This window comes from Microcaecilia unicolor, chromosome 8 (assembly GCF_901765095.1).
Source record: "Microcaecilia unicolor chromosome 8, aMicUni1.1, whole genome shotgun sequence".
NCBI lineage: Eukaryota > Metazoa > Chordata > Amphibia > Gymnophiona > Siphonopidae > Microcaecilia > Microcaecilia unicolor.
This window is the reverse complement of record NC_044038.1, coordinates 232770448-232789599: the sequence shown is the minus strand read 5'-3', so window position 1 is coordinate 232789599 and position 19152 is coordinate 232770448. Positions and strand designations below refer to the sequence as shown.

Genomic DNA, 19152 nt, shown 5'->3' with positions numbered 1-19152 from the left:
CAACCCGGACCTCCATCTGCATTGTGGCTGGACTTTAGTATCTAAATGCTATAAAATCCTCAGCTAACAAACATTGGGAAGTAGAAAAATGGCCTTTAACATCCAGTGTGATTATCAGGAAGGGAGCCAGAACCTCAGGGTGGGTTATAAATCTGATTTATTGACCTAAGCCAATAGCGGCTCTGGCTTGTAGTGAGTACGTCTTAAATTTCATGGGGTGATAAATACTAGGGGTGAATCAATTTGGTAGAGAAGCTAATTAGCCCATGTGGTTTGCATTGATCTTCTCACATAGCTGGTCTGAAAGTTCCTGCAGTTTAATCTTCAGGTCAATGAGGGAGACAGAGGTTGAAAGATGCTGTAATGCACCAGAATAGATTTTCATGGACATTTTGAATTCTCTGTAGAAGCCATATTTCTCTTTCTTGGAAAGAAATGATTTTTGATAGTATTTTCTTACTGGTGAGGACGTTGTTCTGAGACCTCCAGCTGTGATGCAACATTCTCTGGATTCAACAACCAGCAAGCATGTCTTTCTAATGGTTCCAACGGTACTCATTTGTTAATTCTCTCTGGCTTTTGTTTTGTTAAGTTTCTGCTGTGTCAAGAACCTTTTTTGAAGCTTGGCTACGGTAGAAAATTTGTTGAGGTGTTAGAACTGTACATTAAACCCTAAAGGAATGATTGTAACAGGGGGCGTAGCCAGACCTCACGGTGGGAGGGGGCCAGAGCCCGAGGTTGGGGGCACATTTTGAGTGCCGTCCCGCTGCCTCCACCCCACTGCCTCACTTCCTCGCCCCCTCCCCCACCACCTCGCCTCACCCTCTCACAAACAAATACCTTAGCTGGCGGGAGTCCCCAACCCCCACCAGCCAAAGCCTTCTTCAGCGCGGTCTCTGGCGCAGCCGCGTTCGCTGCCTACCCCTGCTGTTCTTTCTTCTTGCTCCTCCTGTGCACGCCTGCGCTCAGCGTCAGCGTGCACAGGAGGAGCAAGAAGAAAGAACCAGGCACACCCATTAAAGGGGGGCCGACCACAACCGGGCTGAAGGCCAGCGAAGACAGAAGTGTGGGGGAGGGTACAGGGAGGGCCTAGCTAGAGAGCAGAGGTAGTAGTGGGAGGGAAACAAGGGGTTGCAAGGGGAGGGGGCAGGAAAGAAGGGGAGGAGCAAGGGAGGAGGAGAGAGGAATTCGAACTGCACAGTGTTGCCAGATGGGTGGGTTTCCCACCCAATTGGGCTGGTTTTTAAGCCAGGATGCTGGAAATTTTCGAAGGCTGCGGGCTGCGGGAAATTGGGCTTCTTTTTAGTTGCAGCTGTGCGGGGTTTGTGCTCTTTTCCGGGGCTTCTATTGGTCCAATTTGGTCCAATAGAAGCTTTTCCGGGGCTTCTATTGGTCCAATTTGGTCCAATAGAAGCTTTTCCGGGGTAGGGTTGACATCAGGGGCGGGGTTAATGACATCAGAGATGACGTCAGGGGCGGGGCTAACAACATCAGAGGTGATGTTGGGGGCGGGGGCAGTGACATTGGGGGCGGGGGCGGTGACGTTGGAGGCGGGGTTTGACTTTGGGTGGGTTTTGGGCTGGTTTAGGGCCGATTTTGGGTGGGGAAAATTTTTCCCATCTGCCCACACTGACTGCACAGGATGTCCTTTTGAATTTGTAGGCCGGAGAAGAGCAACCCTGGGCAGCAGCTCCTGAAATTTTTACAGGCACATGTTTTGTGTCTGCCCTGGGCAGAGCTTGTGCAGAGAACAGCCAAAGACGCTCTTACAGCAGAGCACGATATTCCAGCGAATTGAGAACAATTTTTACGGTATGTAGACATTTAAAACTTAGTGTGGCTGCAAGGCATTTTAGCTTTCTCCTGCCGACCCTCGTTTAGCTTTTCCAGGATGGCTGGCCATCTCGGGTTAGGGTTACCATTTTATGTCCTCTGAAAAAGAGGACACATGTCACGCCCCTACCCCGCCCCCACCACGCCTCATGCCCCGCCCCTGCCACGCCCCCTCCAGGTCCGCGTTCCGCCCCTATTCCCCGCCCCCCCGTCACATAGTCCCCTCCCCCCCCATCACATACCCCCCCCTCACTTACTATCTAGCCCTGGTGGTCTAGTAGCGTCTTCTCTTCGGGGCAGGAAAGAGCCCCCTCTTTCCTGCCTGGAGTGCTGCCTGCCCTTGCCTGCTGCATCCTCCTCGGTATGGCTGGGGATTCAAAATGGCCACCGAGAGTTGAAGCGGCCTCGCGAGAGTTCAACTCTCGGTGGCCATTTTGAATCCCCAGCCAGACCGAGAAGGATGATAGACAGGGGAGGCAGCGCTCCGGGCAGGAAAGAGGGGGCTCTTTCCTGCCCCGAAGACGTCACTAGACCACCAGGGAACATGGTAAGGAAGGGGAGGGGACGGGAGACCAGACCCACGGCGCCGATCGCCCGCCCACACGCACGCGCCTGCCCGCACCCGCGCCCACGTTTGTCCAGAAATCCGGACAAACGTGGGCGCGGACAAAATCCGCCGGACGCCCCGGACATGCCCTCAAAAAGAGGACATGTCCGGGGAAATCCAGACGTATGGTAACCCTATCTCGGGTTAGCTGCCTATCTCATGGGATTACGCGCACTAGGCTAGAGTCCCACATACGCTGCCCATGGCGCATGGCAGATGGGTTTGCCACAGCGCGGTTGCCGTTTTTGGCCGGCCACGCAGTGCTCACAATCCACAGTTGCATAGCACGGCACTGAGGCACGACTCGGAAGACCTTGTGCACAGCACTGAACCGAGGCGCAAACGATCTCAGGGAGACAAAAACACCTTTAATGGTACGTCATTCTTGCTCTTCTCCTGCCTCAGCGGCACACCACACGTTAAGATGCGGTGATGGCCGGCCAATAATACTTGGCCAACAGTTACGCACTATACGGCAACGGACCTTCGAGCCCCGTTGTGGCTGGCCATGCCGTGTTATCTAATTCGAAAAATTAATGCATTATAAACTGTCCACGCCAATACGGCGACAGACCGTAAAACCCTTTATGGAGCAAGAAGAAAGAAGACCAGAAGGCAGGCAGGCAGCGAACGCGGCTGCGCCGGAGACCGCACTGAAGAAGGCTTTGGCTGCCATTTCTAGGGAATTGTGATACAGTTTGGAGGCTTGGGGATTGTTTGACCCATCTGGACATTTTCTGGTTTAAAACAATGTATTATTCCCGTTTTTATTAAATTTTCATTATTGTATACAAATCTATAAAGATGAGCAGCGGTAGGCAAACAATCAAATCCAACAAAAATGCACAGACAAAGAAATTTGAAACCATTGTTAATCCCAACCCAAATCTCTTTGGTTCCAACATGCTTGCTTGCTTGCATTTGTTTGGGAAGAAGGGGGAGGCATGTTTGCATGAATTGTTTTCCCCTTCCCAGAATCACACGCTTCTTGCTAACAATGAGAAAACCGACTGCGATTTTTTGTTTGTACCTCCAAATAATTAATAGTGGTGTATACTTAATTAAACTGTCATTCTATAACTGATAAGATCCATGAATCAATCTGAGTGACTCTTTGCTGCACCCAATAAAAACTATAATATATTTGTCTGGTTTCAAATGAAATGAGTGAAGCTTAATAACGTAAACAGCAGCGAGAGCGCATTACAATGAATTTCCCTTCATGATTATAGATTCTTACATGGAATTAATAGGGCAAGTTAAAACATTCTTTTCATGTAGGTTACAGGATAAATAAAGCTATAGCAGAGCCTTTCATGTTGGTAAAAGGAACATATTCATCTTACTAAAAGAATGTATGTTTTAGATTAAATTAATTCCGCTTCTGAATGTGTATTTAAGCAACTCCAGAGTACAAACAATACAGAATGCAATCCTAAGCAAAGTGATTTTTGAATGCCCATATAAAATGTCTACCTCTCATCTCAGTTCGATACTCATTGCTTACAAGACAAACTGCGGGGGGGGGGGGGGGGGGGTCTTTTACTAAGGCACGCTGGCATTTTTAGCACATTGTAAAAATAGGTGCATGCCAAATGCTAAAGACGCCCACAGGAATACATTGGCGTCTCTAGTGTTTAGTGCGCGTTAAAAACGCTAGCTCGCCTTAGTAAAAGACCCCCTGCGTCTTTCTTCGGTAGTGCAGCGCCTATATGCAAAACAAGCTACAAACGAGCCTAACAAATGAAAAAGTATGTTTTTTCTCTCACTCAGGGGCGTAGCTAGACTTCGGCGGGAGGGGGGTCCAGAGCCCGAGGTGAGGGGGCACATTTTAGCCCCCCCCCCAGTGCCGCCGACCCCCCCCCCCCCCACGTCAACCCTTTTGACCCTCCCTTCCCGCCGTTGCCAACCCTCCCCCGCCACCGTCGTTGGGCACCTTTGCTGGCAGGGGTCCCCAACCCCCGCCAGCCGAAGTCCTCTTCTCTGGTGCGGCCGCGTTGCTGATCTGCAAGCAAGGCTTCTGTTTCTGTGAGTCTGACATCCTGCAGGAAACAGAAACAGAAGCCTTGTTTGCAGATCAGCAACGCGGCCGCGCCGGAGAAGACGACTTCGGCTGGCGGGGTGACCCCCGACAGCAAAGGTACCCGACGGCAGGGAAGGGTTGGCAGCGGGAGGGTGGTCGAGAGGGTCGGCGGTGGAGGGGGCAGGGCCAAATCTACGGGGGCCCATGCCTCCGTGGCCCCACGTAGCTACACCCCTGCTCTCACTTGACAGAGGGGTTTACTCCTTGTGCATTATTACAATCCTACGATAATACATTTCGGATTGCCCCAGCTCTAGGATAACGGTGCAGTATAGTCAATGCTGAGAGAAGTAAAAGCCTACTTCATGCAATATGAATTCAGTTGCATTTATTAGAGTTGCCTTGGAAACCACTTAAAGTTATTCAAATTGACTCATGGATCATATGTTATGGAATGGCAGTTTAATTGAAAAACTGCTATGATTACATGTCACAACTTTATGTCATCTTGTAGATGGAACGTTTTTGAGTCAGTGACTCATTATTCCACAGCTTTGCTTCATCATTGCTAAGCACCTTTATTTCATGCCCTGGGGGCCAAAAAGGGGCCGGCGCTGGTGTTTTAAACACGTGCCAAGGCCCCCTTTTACCGCAGCTGGTAAAAGGGAAGTCTCGCTTTCTGACAGGAAATGTCAGGGCGGCAAGTAAAGCACTTGCTGTGCAGCCATTTCAGGGGAGGGGTCCCTTACCGCCACCTATTGAGGTGGCAGTAAGGGCTCCCACGTTAACCCAGCGATAATCGGGCAGCCCACGGCACTGCCCGATTACCGCCGGGTGTACTCCGGCACTGCAAAAATTAAATAAATTTTTGTAGTGCCAGAAATGACGACGCGCTAGGGGTAAAAAATACCGACGGGCTGCTGCAGTATCACAGCGGAACTTCCTGTATAGCGAGCAGTATCAACCGTTTCCCCTTTGTAAACAAACATGTGGACAAAGGGGAACCGGTTGATATTGTGTATCTGGATTTTCAAAAGGCGTTTGACAAGGTACCTCATGAAAGGCTACAGAGGAAATTGGAGGGTCATGGGATAGGAGGAAATGTCTATTGTAAAAACTGGTTGAAGTATAGGAAACAGAGAGTGGGGTTAAATGGGCAGTATTCACAATGGAGAAGGGTAGTTAGTGGGGTTCCTCAGGGGTCTGTGCTAGGACCGCTGCTTTTTAATATATTTATAAATGATTTAGAGATGGGAGTAACTAGCGAGGTAATTAAATTTGCTGATGACACAAAGTTATTCAAAGTCGTTAACTCGCGACAGGATTGTGAAAAATTACAAGAGGACCTTATGAGACTGGGAGACTGGGCGGCTAAATGGCAGATGACGTTTAATGTGAGCAAGTGCAAGGTGATGCATGTGGGAAAAAAGAACCTAAATTATAGCTACGTCATGCAAGGTTCCACGTTAGGAGTTACGGACCAAGAAAGGGATCTGGGTGTCGTCGTCGATAATACTCTGAAACCTTCTGCTCAGTGTGCTGCTGCGGCTAGGAAAGCGAATAGAATGTTGGGTATTATTAGGAAAGGTATGGAAAACAGGTGTGAGGATGTTATAATGCCGTTGTATCGCTCCATGGTGCGACCGCACCTTGAGTATTGTGTTCAATTCTGGTCGCCGCATCTCAAGAAAGATATAGTAGAATTGGAAAAGGTGCAGCGAAGGGCGACTAAAATGATAGCGGGGATGGGACAACTTCCCTATGAAGAAAGATTAAGGAGGCTAGGGCTATTCAGCTTGGAGAAGAGACGGCTGAGGGGAGACATGATAGAGGTATATAAAATAATGAGTGGAGTGGAACAGGTGGATGTGAAGCGTCTGTTCACGCTTTCCAAAAATACTAGGACTAGGGGGCATGCGATGAAACTACAGTGTAGTAAATTTAAAACAAATCGGAGAAAATTTTTCTTCACCCAACGTATAATTACACTCTGGAATTCGTTGCCGGAGAAAGTGGTGAAGGCGGTTAGCTTGGCAGAGTTTAAAAAGGGGTTGGACGGTTTCCTAAAGGACAAGTCCATAAATCGCTACTAAATGGACTTGGGAAAAATCCACAATTCCAGGAATAACATGTATAGAATGTTTGTGCGTTTGGGAAGCTTGCCAGGTGCCCTTGGCCTGGATTGGCCGCTGTCGTGGACGGGTTGCTGGGCTCGATGGACCCTTGGTCTTTTCCCAGTATGGCATTACTTATGTACTTATGTAAGTAAACTCGCGATGGGCTTACTGTTGCTTAGTAAAAAGAGCCCTTATAGAGGCTTTCACTAGAGTCATTTGGTCTTATGCAGAAACTTGTAGAAAGGCAACTTTATAACTGCAGGTGCAGGCACTTATTTTCAAACACATACTTCTGCTTTGAAAATCACACTTTTGAAAATTCAAGCATTTATAATAAACCCAGACAATCCGGGTGCCCTGAATTGCAGGTTATAAATGTGAGTGCCTAAGTGAAAAAAAACCTTTGAACCCTCCTCAAATATCAGATAAACTTATGTGTGTGCAGGTTGTACTCGCATATACTTCCCTGTATATTGGGCAGGTAGTTTTGTCACAGCCCATTCCTATATATAAAGCACTATTCAAAAGTGAAAATGCCTTTCCAAATTACTTTCCCATAAGTGCTGCACAATGCGTCATCTAAAATTCAAATCTCATCTGTAAGAAATAGAAAACTTCACCCAAATGACATTTTTAGTTGCTACACATCAGAGTGATTCTCTGTAATCCGTTATTTCAGTGTAATTTTCTCCGCAAAATATTGCTGCTTTAAATAAATGACACTTTTTGAAATTTAAACAGATGCTGGTCTCGTGGTACCAACCAGAACACTGTATAAATGTCCCTTGGCATTGTTGTAGCCTAATACAAGGAATCACCTTTACGTTGTGCTCATCCGACGGCGAGAGATTATCTTCGCCTCCTTTTTCCGTATTTTAAAAATACTGCTTGGATGTTTTTACCTGTTATTGTTTTGCATTTTCGTTATAGTTCTCTTATTGTAATTTGCTTTAAAAGTTTGATGTAAGCCACATTGAACCCAAACACCTTCTAGTTAAGAGGCAGTAAATGTGCCTGCGTTGACTGACCAGGGTTCCCCCAGGACAGGTTCAGTCTGCCCATCCGAAATTCGTGCAAGTGGGGTAGATGCACTTAGATCCCTTATGCCCCCTTATACCAACACCATCCCCCTCCTACATGTATTTTACCAGCCCTATTAACCTTTTCCTTCCCACTGTCCTCTACATCTGTTGCAAGTCAGGGCCGCCAAGAGACTGGGCCGGGCCCGGGGCAAGGCCACCCCCGGGGCCGTGCCGCCACCCCCCCCCCTCTGTCCACCACTGTGCTGGGCCCCCCTGAATTCAAATCATAGCGCCTCACCTCGACCTCGCTCCGTGTGAAAGAAGCGCAGCAGCTGCAGTCTGCAGATCGCCTCCCTTCAGCCCTTCCCTCCCTGTGTCCCGCCCTACAGGGCGGGAAGGCCCGAAGGGAGGCGATCTGCAGACTGCCGCTGCTGCGCTTCTTTCACATGGAGTGAGGTTGAGGTGAGGCGCTATGATTTGAATTCAGGGGGGCCCGGCCCGGTGGTGGGCGGGTGGAGGGGACTGCGGTGCCGGGCCCCCCTTGGAGGCCCGGGCCTGAGAAATTTTGTTCCCCCTGCCCCCCCCCCCCCTCTCGGCGGCCCTGTTGCAAGTGTGCCTATCATAGGTAGATGTCAAACGCTTGTTTACTCTTTCCAAAAGTACAAGGTCTATGGGGAATGAAATGAAATTACTAAGTAACACATTTAAAATAAATTGGAGAAACTATTTCTTTACTCACTATATAATTAAGCTCTTCAATTCATTGCCAGATATTGTGGTAAAAGTGGTTAGTACAGCAGGGTTTAAAAAAAGGTTTGAACACATTCCAGGAAGAAAAATCCATAAACCATTATGAAAGTAGACTTGGAAAAATCCTGTGCTTATTCCTGGGATGAAGTAGCATGAAACCTATTTTACTCTTTTGGGATCCTGCCAGGTATTTATGACCTAACTGGATGCTGTTGGAAACAGGATACTTGGACTTGATGGACCTTTTCTCTGTCCCAGAAAAGCTTAAGTAAATTTTGCTACAGTGATTACCTCTACCATCTTCACTAGCAGGCCATTTCAGGCCTTGCTATCTTCAAGTCTTTTTTAAAATTATGTTTTTAGTCCAGGGGTTCTCATCCTAGTCCTTCGGACACACCCAGCCAGTCAGGTTTTCAGTACATCCAGAATGAAGATGCGTTAGATAAATTTACTTGCACTACCCCCACTGTACGCAAATTTATCCTGAAATTCTGAACAGCTAAGTATCCTGAACCACTGTTTTAGCCTACAGGTGGAGAATATAATAGAGTATCAGGACAATTATTTATTTAGATTTTGCTCAGACCTTTTTCAGTAGTAGCTCAAGGTGAGTTACATTCAGGTACTCTGGATATTTCTCTGTCCCAGGAGGGCTCCCAATCTAAGTTTGTACCTGAGGCAATGGAAGGTTAAGTGACTTGCCCAAGATCACAAGGAGCAGCAGTAGGATTTGAACTGGCCACCTCTGGATTGCAAGACCGGTGCTCTAACCACTAGGCCACTCCAAGAGAAAGAGATTTTTGCCATTAATGCAAGAAAACTAAAACTTTTCCGTTTTTTTTCCTATTTATTGTCTTTTTACAGTGCATAAATGAAATAGTTCTCAAAAATGTCTAGGAGGTTATTTGCCTGTTGAAGTTGAGAGCTGATTGGTCAGAGATTGAAAAAAGTATCCTAAAATACAGTGTAATTCAAAAGCTGCAGATGACAGAAGTTTTCAATGTTGTTATATGGGATAGCAGTTTTTCCCAGTCTATGTTGCCTTTATTTTTTTTTAAAGGTTTCCCTCCTGTCCCCTACTGCAGGTAGTTAAGGTGGTCGGCAGTAACATCTCCCATAAGCTTCGCTTGTCTCGGGTGAAAGCCTCAGACGAAGGAACCTACGAGTGCAGGGTCATTGACTTCAGTGACGGCAAAGCGCGGCACCACAAGGTGAAAGCCTACCTGCGGGTGGACCACGAAGGGATTCCTGAGTTCCACCAGCAGAGTTCCTCCTCTCACCTGCAGGACACCCAGCTGGCAGAAATGAACGCGGGCCTTCCCTCACGTGAGAACATCAAACTCGCCAACTCTCACCAGCACCACTCACAGTCCCAGCACCATCGGAAGGCAGGCAACGAGCTGAAGAAACGCTCAGTCGACCGCTCCTGTCCCGAGAGCTGTGTGCTCTAGACTTACTTGCCCTTGGACGACTCCTTTCTCTTACACCCTTGCCCCTCGCCCTCTCTCCCTTGTCAATTGTACAAAGACATGCATGAGGAATACAGTATCTGGGTGCGTTTGCTGCTGTTGGTCTCCCGGATGGCGTTCGGTTGAAGGAACTCAGTGATACAAAACAGGGAAAAAAAAAAAAAGAGATAGGACTCCGCATAGACACACCGAGAAACCCAAAACTAGCATGAACATATCTATCCCAGTTATATCACTGACATCCCCCCCTCCCCCACTTCTTTACAAATTGATTTCTCTTCATAATTGTGCAAAATGTCAAAGCTTTGGTAGCAATGTATATGTTCCACGCAGGAGAGACTGCTGGATTATGGATAGGAGAATTGAACAGCTCTTTTCCTCCCTCGGAGCCTGTGTAAAATATATTGAGGGATGGGGTAGGAGGGAGCCCTTGTTTCTGTGGAATAGAGTCTGCTGATCACAATATTATTCCACAGCATAAGGCCTCGTGCCTGTGTTCCAGATTCATGTCAGTAGTCATAGACGTTGGTTTATAATGTTCAGCAGGAAAACAAATAGCAAAAGTAATGGAATTTATCATTTTATATTCTAGTAGTAAATCTATATAACATGCACTTTGCTGTAAATTATTTTATGTGGTATTATGTTGGTTGATTTCATTTCGTGTATGATGTACCATTTTGCTTTTTCTTTTTCCATAAATTTGTATACCTCAGAAAGGATTGGCTGTCAACATCTGGGACTTAGACTGAAGAGATCACTGGTGCAAAAACCTAATATTTCAAACGCAAACAGAAGGATTCTACATTTGTCCTTGATATTTTGTCAGTTATAGGGGAGGGTCCATGCCATGTCAGATCAGCTTTTCCTCACTTAGGGGGACCCAGTGAGTTTCTTTCTATTGAAGCCTGGTTTGTTCTTACAGGATCATTTCTACTCCTCTCCTGAAATTCATTTTGAGTTGGAATTCTATAATGCACTTCTGTGTTAAAGAGATTTGTTGTACAATGTAAATAAAGCTTCTGGGGTTCCACCAGGAGGTCAAGGTGTTGGGATCATTGGGGAAGTAGGTTAACAATAGAAGGTCTTTGTCAGAGCCACATTTCTAACCGTGAATAAAGCTGGGGGGGGGGGGGGGGGGGTTGTTTACCAGTGTGATGTGTTTGTTGCTACTGAGGATTCTAGAGAGTCTACTTTCTGGAGACTTTTCTAAAACACAACAATTTAAAAAAAATGGAAATAGTTCTGTAGTAATAATAGTGTACCAGCTTGCAAAAAAGGATTATGAAAATTAGTTAATGGGCTGCACTCTTAGGACAAAATCCTGAACTCAGTCCAAAAGATAAACAAATTAGCCGGAGTATTGAAGGGAAATGTGATAATATGCCCTAAAACTAAAAGGTCATGGTTGAAGAATTAGCCAACATTCTTAGGGGGAGGGAATTAAACATTATTAATGATGGGCCTAATATTCAAAGTGATTTAGGAGCCCTTTTACAAAGGCACGCTGAAAAATGGTCTGTAGTGCAGATCATAGGAGCCGACTCTGTGGGTGCTTGAGCACCCCTAATATTGAGAAAATTCCTTGTATATGTCCGGGGAAGAGTTATTTCCACTGGGCTTAGCACCCCCGATAATTTTGAAAAGTTGTCTCCTATGGTGCAGATGCGTGTTTTGGCCGTGAGCAGAATCATTTTTCAGTGCACCTGTAAAAAAATGCCTTTTTATTTTTGACGAAAATGGATGTGCAGCAACATGAAAATTGGTGCGCGTCCATTTTGGGTCTGAGACCTTACCGCCAGCCATTGACCTAGCGGTAAAGTCTCACATGGTAACCGGGCGGTAATGACCTAGGCGCCTCAAATGCCACTCGGTGCACATCCAATATCTGCGGCCAAAAATAATTTTTCGGATGCGCATATCAGACACGTGCCAAAAATTAAATTACCGCAAGATCCACGCGGTAGCTGGGCGGCAACTCCATTTTGGCACACGGGTGCGTGTAGATGCTTACGCGGCTTAGTAAAAGGGCCCCTCAGCTGGCTACTGACTGGTTCAATTGCTTGGTAATGGCTAGCTGCTAATGTCCAGTGGCACTTAACTGGCTAAGTGGCGCTAAATATCACGGTTACTGGTGAACACAAAGCTCGCTTGTTGGGGGCGGAGTCTGCACTTGATATTTAATCCTTAAGCAGCAGCTTTGCCGCATAAATGGGACCACATAAAAATCTGCCCTATTTTTATGCAGTAACGGTAACCCCTAATGGCCACTTAAGTAATGAATATTGACTTAAGTGGCTATGTGTTAGCTGGCTTAAAAAATAACCAGTTATTCGAAGCCGAAGCCTGGACAAGTCTTGGCTTTCAACACCTAGGAATAATGCCATCAGCGGTGAGCAAAACGCTCACTGCCGCTGGCTAAATATTGACCCCGTTATTACTAGAATGCTCAAGGTTATTTTGTTCTTGAAAAATAAAAGCCCTCTATCCCAGAAATCAATTGCTTTATTGCTGGAGAACTCCAGCTCTTGACATCTCTCTTATAATCCTACTGGAAAATTAGCTTTCCCCCCCCCCCCCCCCCCCGGGATTCATGTTAACTTTTGGGATAATCTGGAGTAAGATTTAACCTTCTGCTGATTAGGAAAGATGAACAATCCAATGGTTAGAATCGTATTTATGAACATTTCAAGCGCAAAGTATACCTACAATTTCAAATATTCCTACGTCGAACAGTACAGGGCAGGCAGCGTGCACATGGGACAGGACCCACATGGCCTAAGGAAAGCTTCAGAAGCATGGAAAGCCACATCAGGAACTGAAAGTCTGAAAAAAGGAAGCTAACCCAGGTCAGAGGAGACACTGTTGTGTGCACAGCCCAAGGCTTGGTTTCCCTGCTCCCCGTTTGTTCGTCCTGTTAATTCTCACACTCTGAGGCTTGTGCTGCATCTACACAGAAAAGACACGTACTATATCACATATTTTCATAAAGGAGCTCCTGCAAGTTTAAAAGCTACTGCTGGTGATTTGTGTCGCACTGAGGTGCTGCAAGCAAAGTTCACACCCTAGTCCAAAGCACAGCATCAGTGATTTTTGTTCTGTGGTACAGAAGATCAGGTCTAGTCACATGCTAGTCAGGAAACACTGGATTAGAACATACAGCTATGATTTAAAAAAAAAAAAACCCAAAGCCCTGCACCATAAGCGTTCAACTCCTGCCACTGACTTTTTGTGATCTTGGCGAAATCATTTTAGCTCTCTGAGCTTCCTACTGAAGACAAGCGGGTTGATATAATAAATTGTACTAAAGTCAACATAAAGGGGCATAATCGAACGGCGCCAGCCATCTATATGGCCGGCGCCACAAAGAGCAGTTCCGAACAGTATTATCAAAAAAGATGGCCGGCCTTCTTTTGTTTCGATAATACGGTTGGGGCCGGCCAAATGACAGAGATGGCCGGCATTGGTTTTCACCGATAATGGAAACCGATGCCGGCCATCTCAAACCTGGCCAAATCCAAGGCATTTGGTCGTGGAAGGGGCCAGCATTTGTAGTGCCCTGGTCCCCCTGACATGCCAGGACACCAACCGGACACCCTAGGGGGCACTGCAGTGGACTTCACAAATTGCTCCCAGGTGCATACCTCCCTTACCTTGTGTGCTAAGCCCCCCAAATCCCACTCCCCACAACTCTATACCATTACCATAGCCCTTATGGGTGAAGGGGGGCATATACATGTGGATACAGTGAATTGGGGGGGGGGTTAGAGGGCTCCCATTTACCACCACAAATGTAACAGGTGGGGGGGGGGGATGGGCCTGGGTCCACCTGCCTGAAGTGCACTGCACCCACAAAAAACTGATCCAGGGACCTGCATACTACTGTCAGGGAGCTGGGTATGACATTTCAGGCTGGCATAGAGGCAGGCAATAAAGTTTTTTTTTTTTGGGTGGGAGGAGGTTGGTGACCACTGGGGGAGTAAGGGGAGGTGATCCCCAATTCCCTCCGGTGGTCATTTGGTCAGTTGGGGCACCATTTTGAAGCTTGGTCCTGAAAAACAAAAAGGGACCAAATGAAGCCGGCAAAATGCTCGTCAGGGCCGGCTTTCTTTTTTCCATTATCAGGCGAAGCTGGCCATCTCGTGACCATGCTCCCTTCCCACCCCCGTCCCGCCTTCGCTACCCTACCGACACACCCCCTTGAAGTTTGGCCGGCTCCGCGACGGAAAGCAGTTGGCGCCGGCCAAAATCGGCTTTCAATTATACCAATTTGGCCGGGTTCAGGAGATCGCCGGCCATCTCCCGATTTGTGTCGGAAGATGGCCGGCCTTCTCCTTCGAAAATAAGCAGGATAGTGGCTTAGTTCTGGTTTAGTGCCTAAACTCGCTTCCAAAGTTGTTAGGATGATATTGCGCAAAATAACAGTGCTAAGCCTCACTATGGGGGGGGGGGGGGGGGTCTTTTACTAAGGCGCGCTTACTTTTTTAGCGCACACTAAAAACAGGCACGCGATAAACTTTAGAGACGCTAATGTATTCCTATGGGTGTCTCTAAAGTTTAGTGCGTGCCTATTTTTAGTGCACGTTAAAAACGTAAGTGCACCTTAGTAAAAGATCCCCTGTGGGTCTTTTATCAAGTTGTGTTAGCAGTTCCCATGCGGAAATGCTGATGGAGCCCATTCAAAATGAATGGGCTTTGTTGGCATTGCCCCACCAGGAACCCGCTAGCGCAACTTGCTAAAAGAGGCCCTATCTTAGCGCAATCATCACAGAAATACTCACAACTTCCGCTGTAGCAAACTGTGCTAAAGATTAGCACAGTTTTTATCTTACCTGTTAGCACTAAACTTTACTTCTGGAAGTAAAGTTTCAAATTTCCCACTGATCTCAATGGAAGTTAGTTTTTCATATTTTTATTAACACAAATAATATACAATCTTCCAACAACCAAATAGTACCAATTAGTACAATATCAACAACAGGATAGCTCAAGTCAGATAGAGTGTATATAAGAAAAAGAAAAAAGGAAAAGAACACATAACATAGGAACATAGTAGATGACGGCAGAAAAAGACCTGCACGGTCCATCCAGACTGCCCAACAAGATAAACTCATATGTGCTACTTTTTGTGTATACCTTACCTTGATTTGTACCTGTCCTTTTCAGGGCACAGATCGTGTAAGTCTGCCCAGCACTATCCCCGCCTCCCAACCACCAGCCCCGCCTCCCACCACCGGTTCTGGCACAGACCATATAAGTCTGCCCAGCACTATCCCTGCCTCTCAACCACCGGCTCTGGCACAGACCGTATAAGTCTGCACAATATATTTTCCTCTTTCCCCCCCTCTTTTCCCTCCCCCCTCCCTATTGCCCTATGTTCACTAATATCTCCGTCTTCTCCCCCCCTTTTCCCTCCTCTCCCAAACCACCCCTTCCCTATTCCCCTCGGACTTGTACTCTGATAGTCCGAGGAAACCCTCTCCCCCCTCCCTCTGGGGATGATGTGTATTGACCTGTGTGTACCAGTGGCGTAGCCAAGGATGGGCCTGGGTGGGCCTGAGCCCACCCATTTTGGGCTCAAGCCCACCCTGTAGCAGCAAACCTATGGTGTGGCTGGCAGGGATCCCCAAGCCCCACCAGCTGAAAACTCCCAACAACTGTCCCTCCTGCATACCTTGTAAATAGCAGATCTTCGCCTGCAGCGAGAAGCAACTGATACATACTGCTCGCATGGCCCCACAACCTTCCTTCTGACGTATTCCCACCTATTGCGGAAACAGGAAGTTCCACCAGTGAGAAGGCTGTGGGGACAACATGAGCAGTGTGTATTAGTTGCTGCTCGCTGCTGGTGAAAATCTGCTGATTAAAAAGTGGGTGGGGGGGGGGGAATGTTTGAGAGACCATATGGCATGCAGGTGAGAGAGGGAGAGACCAAATCACTTGTGGGACAAGGCGGAGTTCTTCTGCCCACCCATCTTGGGCCCAGGCCCACCCAAAATTGGATGTCTGGCTACACCCCTGGTGTATACCCGAGGAAATCCAAGAATTTACTTAAAATCCTAGTATTATAACCTATTGAGAAGCAGACTGCGCCCTCTGGGACTCAGCACTCGTAAAGAAGGATCCCAAGTCTGTGTGAATCGTATGGACCGTTTCGGGGAAGATTTCAATGGAAGTTAATGCAAGCTTAATTTAACCTGTTGGGGACCCAAGGCCCTCAAGTCCAGTGAAACCCCCACCACAGGGAGGGCTACGGACCAGTCAGTCTCCCTCCCAGTGGGTCAGCAGCACTAACCTGACTCTGGGGAAGCATCATCCATTTTCTATCTTTCTCTTGTGTCATCCACCATTTTCCAAGACGGCAGACAGCAGAAGAGGATGGAAGCCACTTCCTCAGAACTACTTAAGTAGTGCTGGTCCATCGAGGAGGTGGGAGATAGAGAACTCCCAAACCACCAATCTGAGAGTTTCCTTGTGGCCGGGGTATCTGGGCTATGGAGTCACTATCTCGGGGGTTACTAAAGCAAAGAGCTTCCAAACTTGAATTTAACTTAATTTAACTATACCTTTGCATTAACACATTAGTTCCAGTATATGATAAATTTCTTTACTTTACTTCCATTTTAGCACAGTTTTTACTGCCCTGCCTTTCTATATCATCTTATTAAATTAAAAGTTAAAAAAAAGACACCAACTTTTTAAAAAGGTAACGCAGATTTTTTTTATGTGATCATACTGCATGTATTTTTTTTTTGTTGTTACATTTGTACCCCACACTTTTTCCCACTCATGGCAGGCTCAATGCGGCAGGCAATGGAGGGTTAAGTGACTTGCCCAGAGTCACAAGGAGCTGCCTGTGCCTGAAGTGGGAATCAACAGTCCACCACCCTAACCACTAGGCCACTCCTCCACTGTTGCTACTATTTGAGATTCTACACGGAATGTTGCTATTACCATAAATCCATTCAGTTTTTTTACTATTGATGTGTCGTCTTTTTTTCTTTTTTCCTTTTTTTCATTTTTTCTATCCGTCCACAGTTCTGGTTTTTGCAGTTCCTTCTATTTATTTTTTATTTTTAATTTTTACCTTTATTCTTTATCTTCCACTGTTTCTTTTTGGATATATTTTTTTCTTTTTTTGCGTCATCTTCGCTGTTTTTGATCACTCATCATCGCTATTCCACTAGCAACATTCCATGTAGAAGTCAGCCCTTGCAGATCACCAATGTGGCCGCGCAGGCTTCTGCTTCTGCTTCTGTGAGTCTGACATCCTGCACGTCCATGTAGAATCTCCAATAGTATCTATTTTTTTTTTGTTACATTTGTACCCCGTGCTTTCCCACTCATGGCAGGCTCAATGTGGCAGGCAATGGAGGGTTAAGTGACTTGCCCAGAGTCACAAGGAGCTGCCTGTGCGGAATCGAACTCAGTTCCTCAGTTCCCCAGGACCAAAGTCCACCACCCTAACCACTAGGCCACTCCTCCACTTATTTCCCATGTTTATTAACCATTGGCACAAATATATTTTTCTTTATCTGCCTTTCCTAGTCAACTATCTTAAATTGTCCTTACTTATTTTACCAGTAGGTTCCAAAGTGTTGACATATGGACACATGACTTGCTCACTTCCATCTTTTGTGATTAAAAACGGCCGACAATATATTTTTTATCGCCCAACAATTTTCACATTTAGGGGGTTCCAACATCTTGTTGCTAAGCAACATTTTAACATGAATGGGAGAGAAGCGGCACTGAGAAGAAAAAGAGACAGAAATGCAGTCGTCAGTATAAGAAGTAAATGTTTTATTAAATAAAATGATGATCGTGTGGTTCACTTTAATTTAGAAATATTGTCACACAACAAAATGTCCTCTGTCACAAGGAGGACCCTTTTCACAGCCACCTATCACTTGAGTAACAGTGATTTACCTGCCTAACCTGGCTCATCTGACAACTGTCCTGCCCAGAAAACAAAATAATCACGTGCTTCCACAGCACACAGAGGGAGACCTGGGCTAAGAACTGGTATTTGTGTTGTACAGGTCATGAGAGTAACACACACACACACACACACACACACACACACACACACCCTATATAATAATTCTCACCACCAACATTCTAATGTGGGTCTGCCTGTGTCCGTGGCTCCTGGAGTTGCTGAGCAAGGCTCCGTAGCCAGGATGACGTCACTCACAGCTGATTCCCAGGCCTCGAAATCAGCCGTCAGTGCGCCGCTCCCTGCCACTTCGGAGCAAGTAGCAGGGAGCGGCACATCAAAAAACTACAAGCACGGAAACAAAGAACCCCCCCCTCGGCGCATCACCCCAGCCCCCCCGGCACATCAAACACCCCCTCCTCCCACCCGAAGCACATCTCCCCCTGCCCCCCCTGCAGCCACCCATGTCCACCGACCCTCCTCTCCCCTGCCCCCCTGTAGCCACCCATGTCCACCGACCCTCCTCTCCCCCTGCCCCCTTGTAGCCACCCATGTGCAGCGGCGACCCTGCTCTCCCCCTGCCCCCCCTCCAGCCACCCATGTCCAGCGACCCTGCTCTCTCACCTGCCCCTCCTTCATCCACCCAGGTTGTGTTTAACGAAATCTTCGAGGCAGGCTGGAAAGATCCACATTCCTGCCTGCCCGCTGCTGGCGCTGCTGACGCTCCCCCGATGCCGGGTCGCTGTTCAAAATGGCCGCCGATACTTACAAGGGCGGCCTCCAAGATTTCTACAGAAGTCTCGCGAGACCACCATTGGAAGTCTCGGCAGCCATTTTCAACAGCGATCCGGCATCGGGGGGACCGTCAGCAGCACCAGCAGTGGGCAGGCAGGAACGTGGATCTTTCCTACCTGCCCCGAAGATTTCGTTAAACACAACCTGGGTGGATGGAGGGGCAGGTGAGAGAGCAGGGTCACTGGACATGGGTGGCTGGAGGGGAGGGGGGCAGGGGGAGAGCAGGGTCGCTGGGCATGGGTGGCTGCAGGGGGGGCAGGGGGAGAGGAGGGTCGCCGCTGGACATGGGTGGCTGCAGGGGGGGCAGGGGGAGAGGAGGGTCGCCACTGGACATGGGTGGCTGCAAGGGGGCAGGGGGAGAGGAGGGTCGCTGGACATGGGTGGCTGCAGGGGGGGTGAGGGGGGTCCTAAGACCAGAAAGGTGGGGGTGAAGGGGGTTCTAAGACCAGAAAGGTGGGGGTGGAAGGGGGGGCCTCAGACCATAAAGGGAAGGGGGAGGGGGTGCACACTCACTCTCACTCATGCTCTATCACATACACTGTCTCTGACACACTCTCTGTCTATCACACTCTACATCTCTCACACACACTCTCTCTC

General features: G+C 47.6%; 1 protein-coding gene across 1 annotated transcript in view; it reads left to right on the top strand.

The window, feature by feature from the left end:
- Window positions 1-9803, top strand: part of VSTM2L (V-set and transmembrane domain containing 2 like) — a 112768-nt gene extending 102965 nt beyond the window's left edge. The window contains exon 4 of the mRNA XM_030212851.1: window positions 9438-9803. Within this exon, the coding sequence (XP_030068711.1) occupies window positions 9438-9803 (366 nt within the window). The remainder of the gene's footprint in view (window positions 1-9437) is intronic.
- Window positions 9804-19152: the final 9349 nt, after the last annotated feature.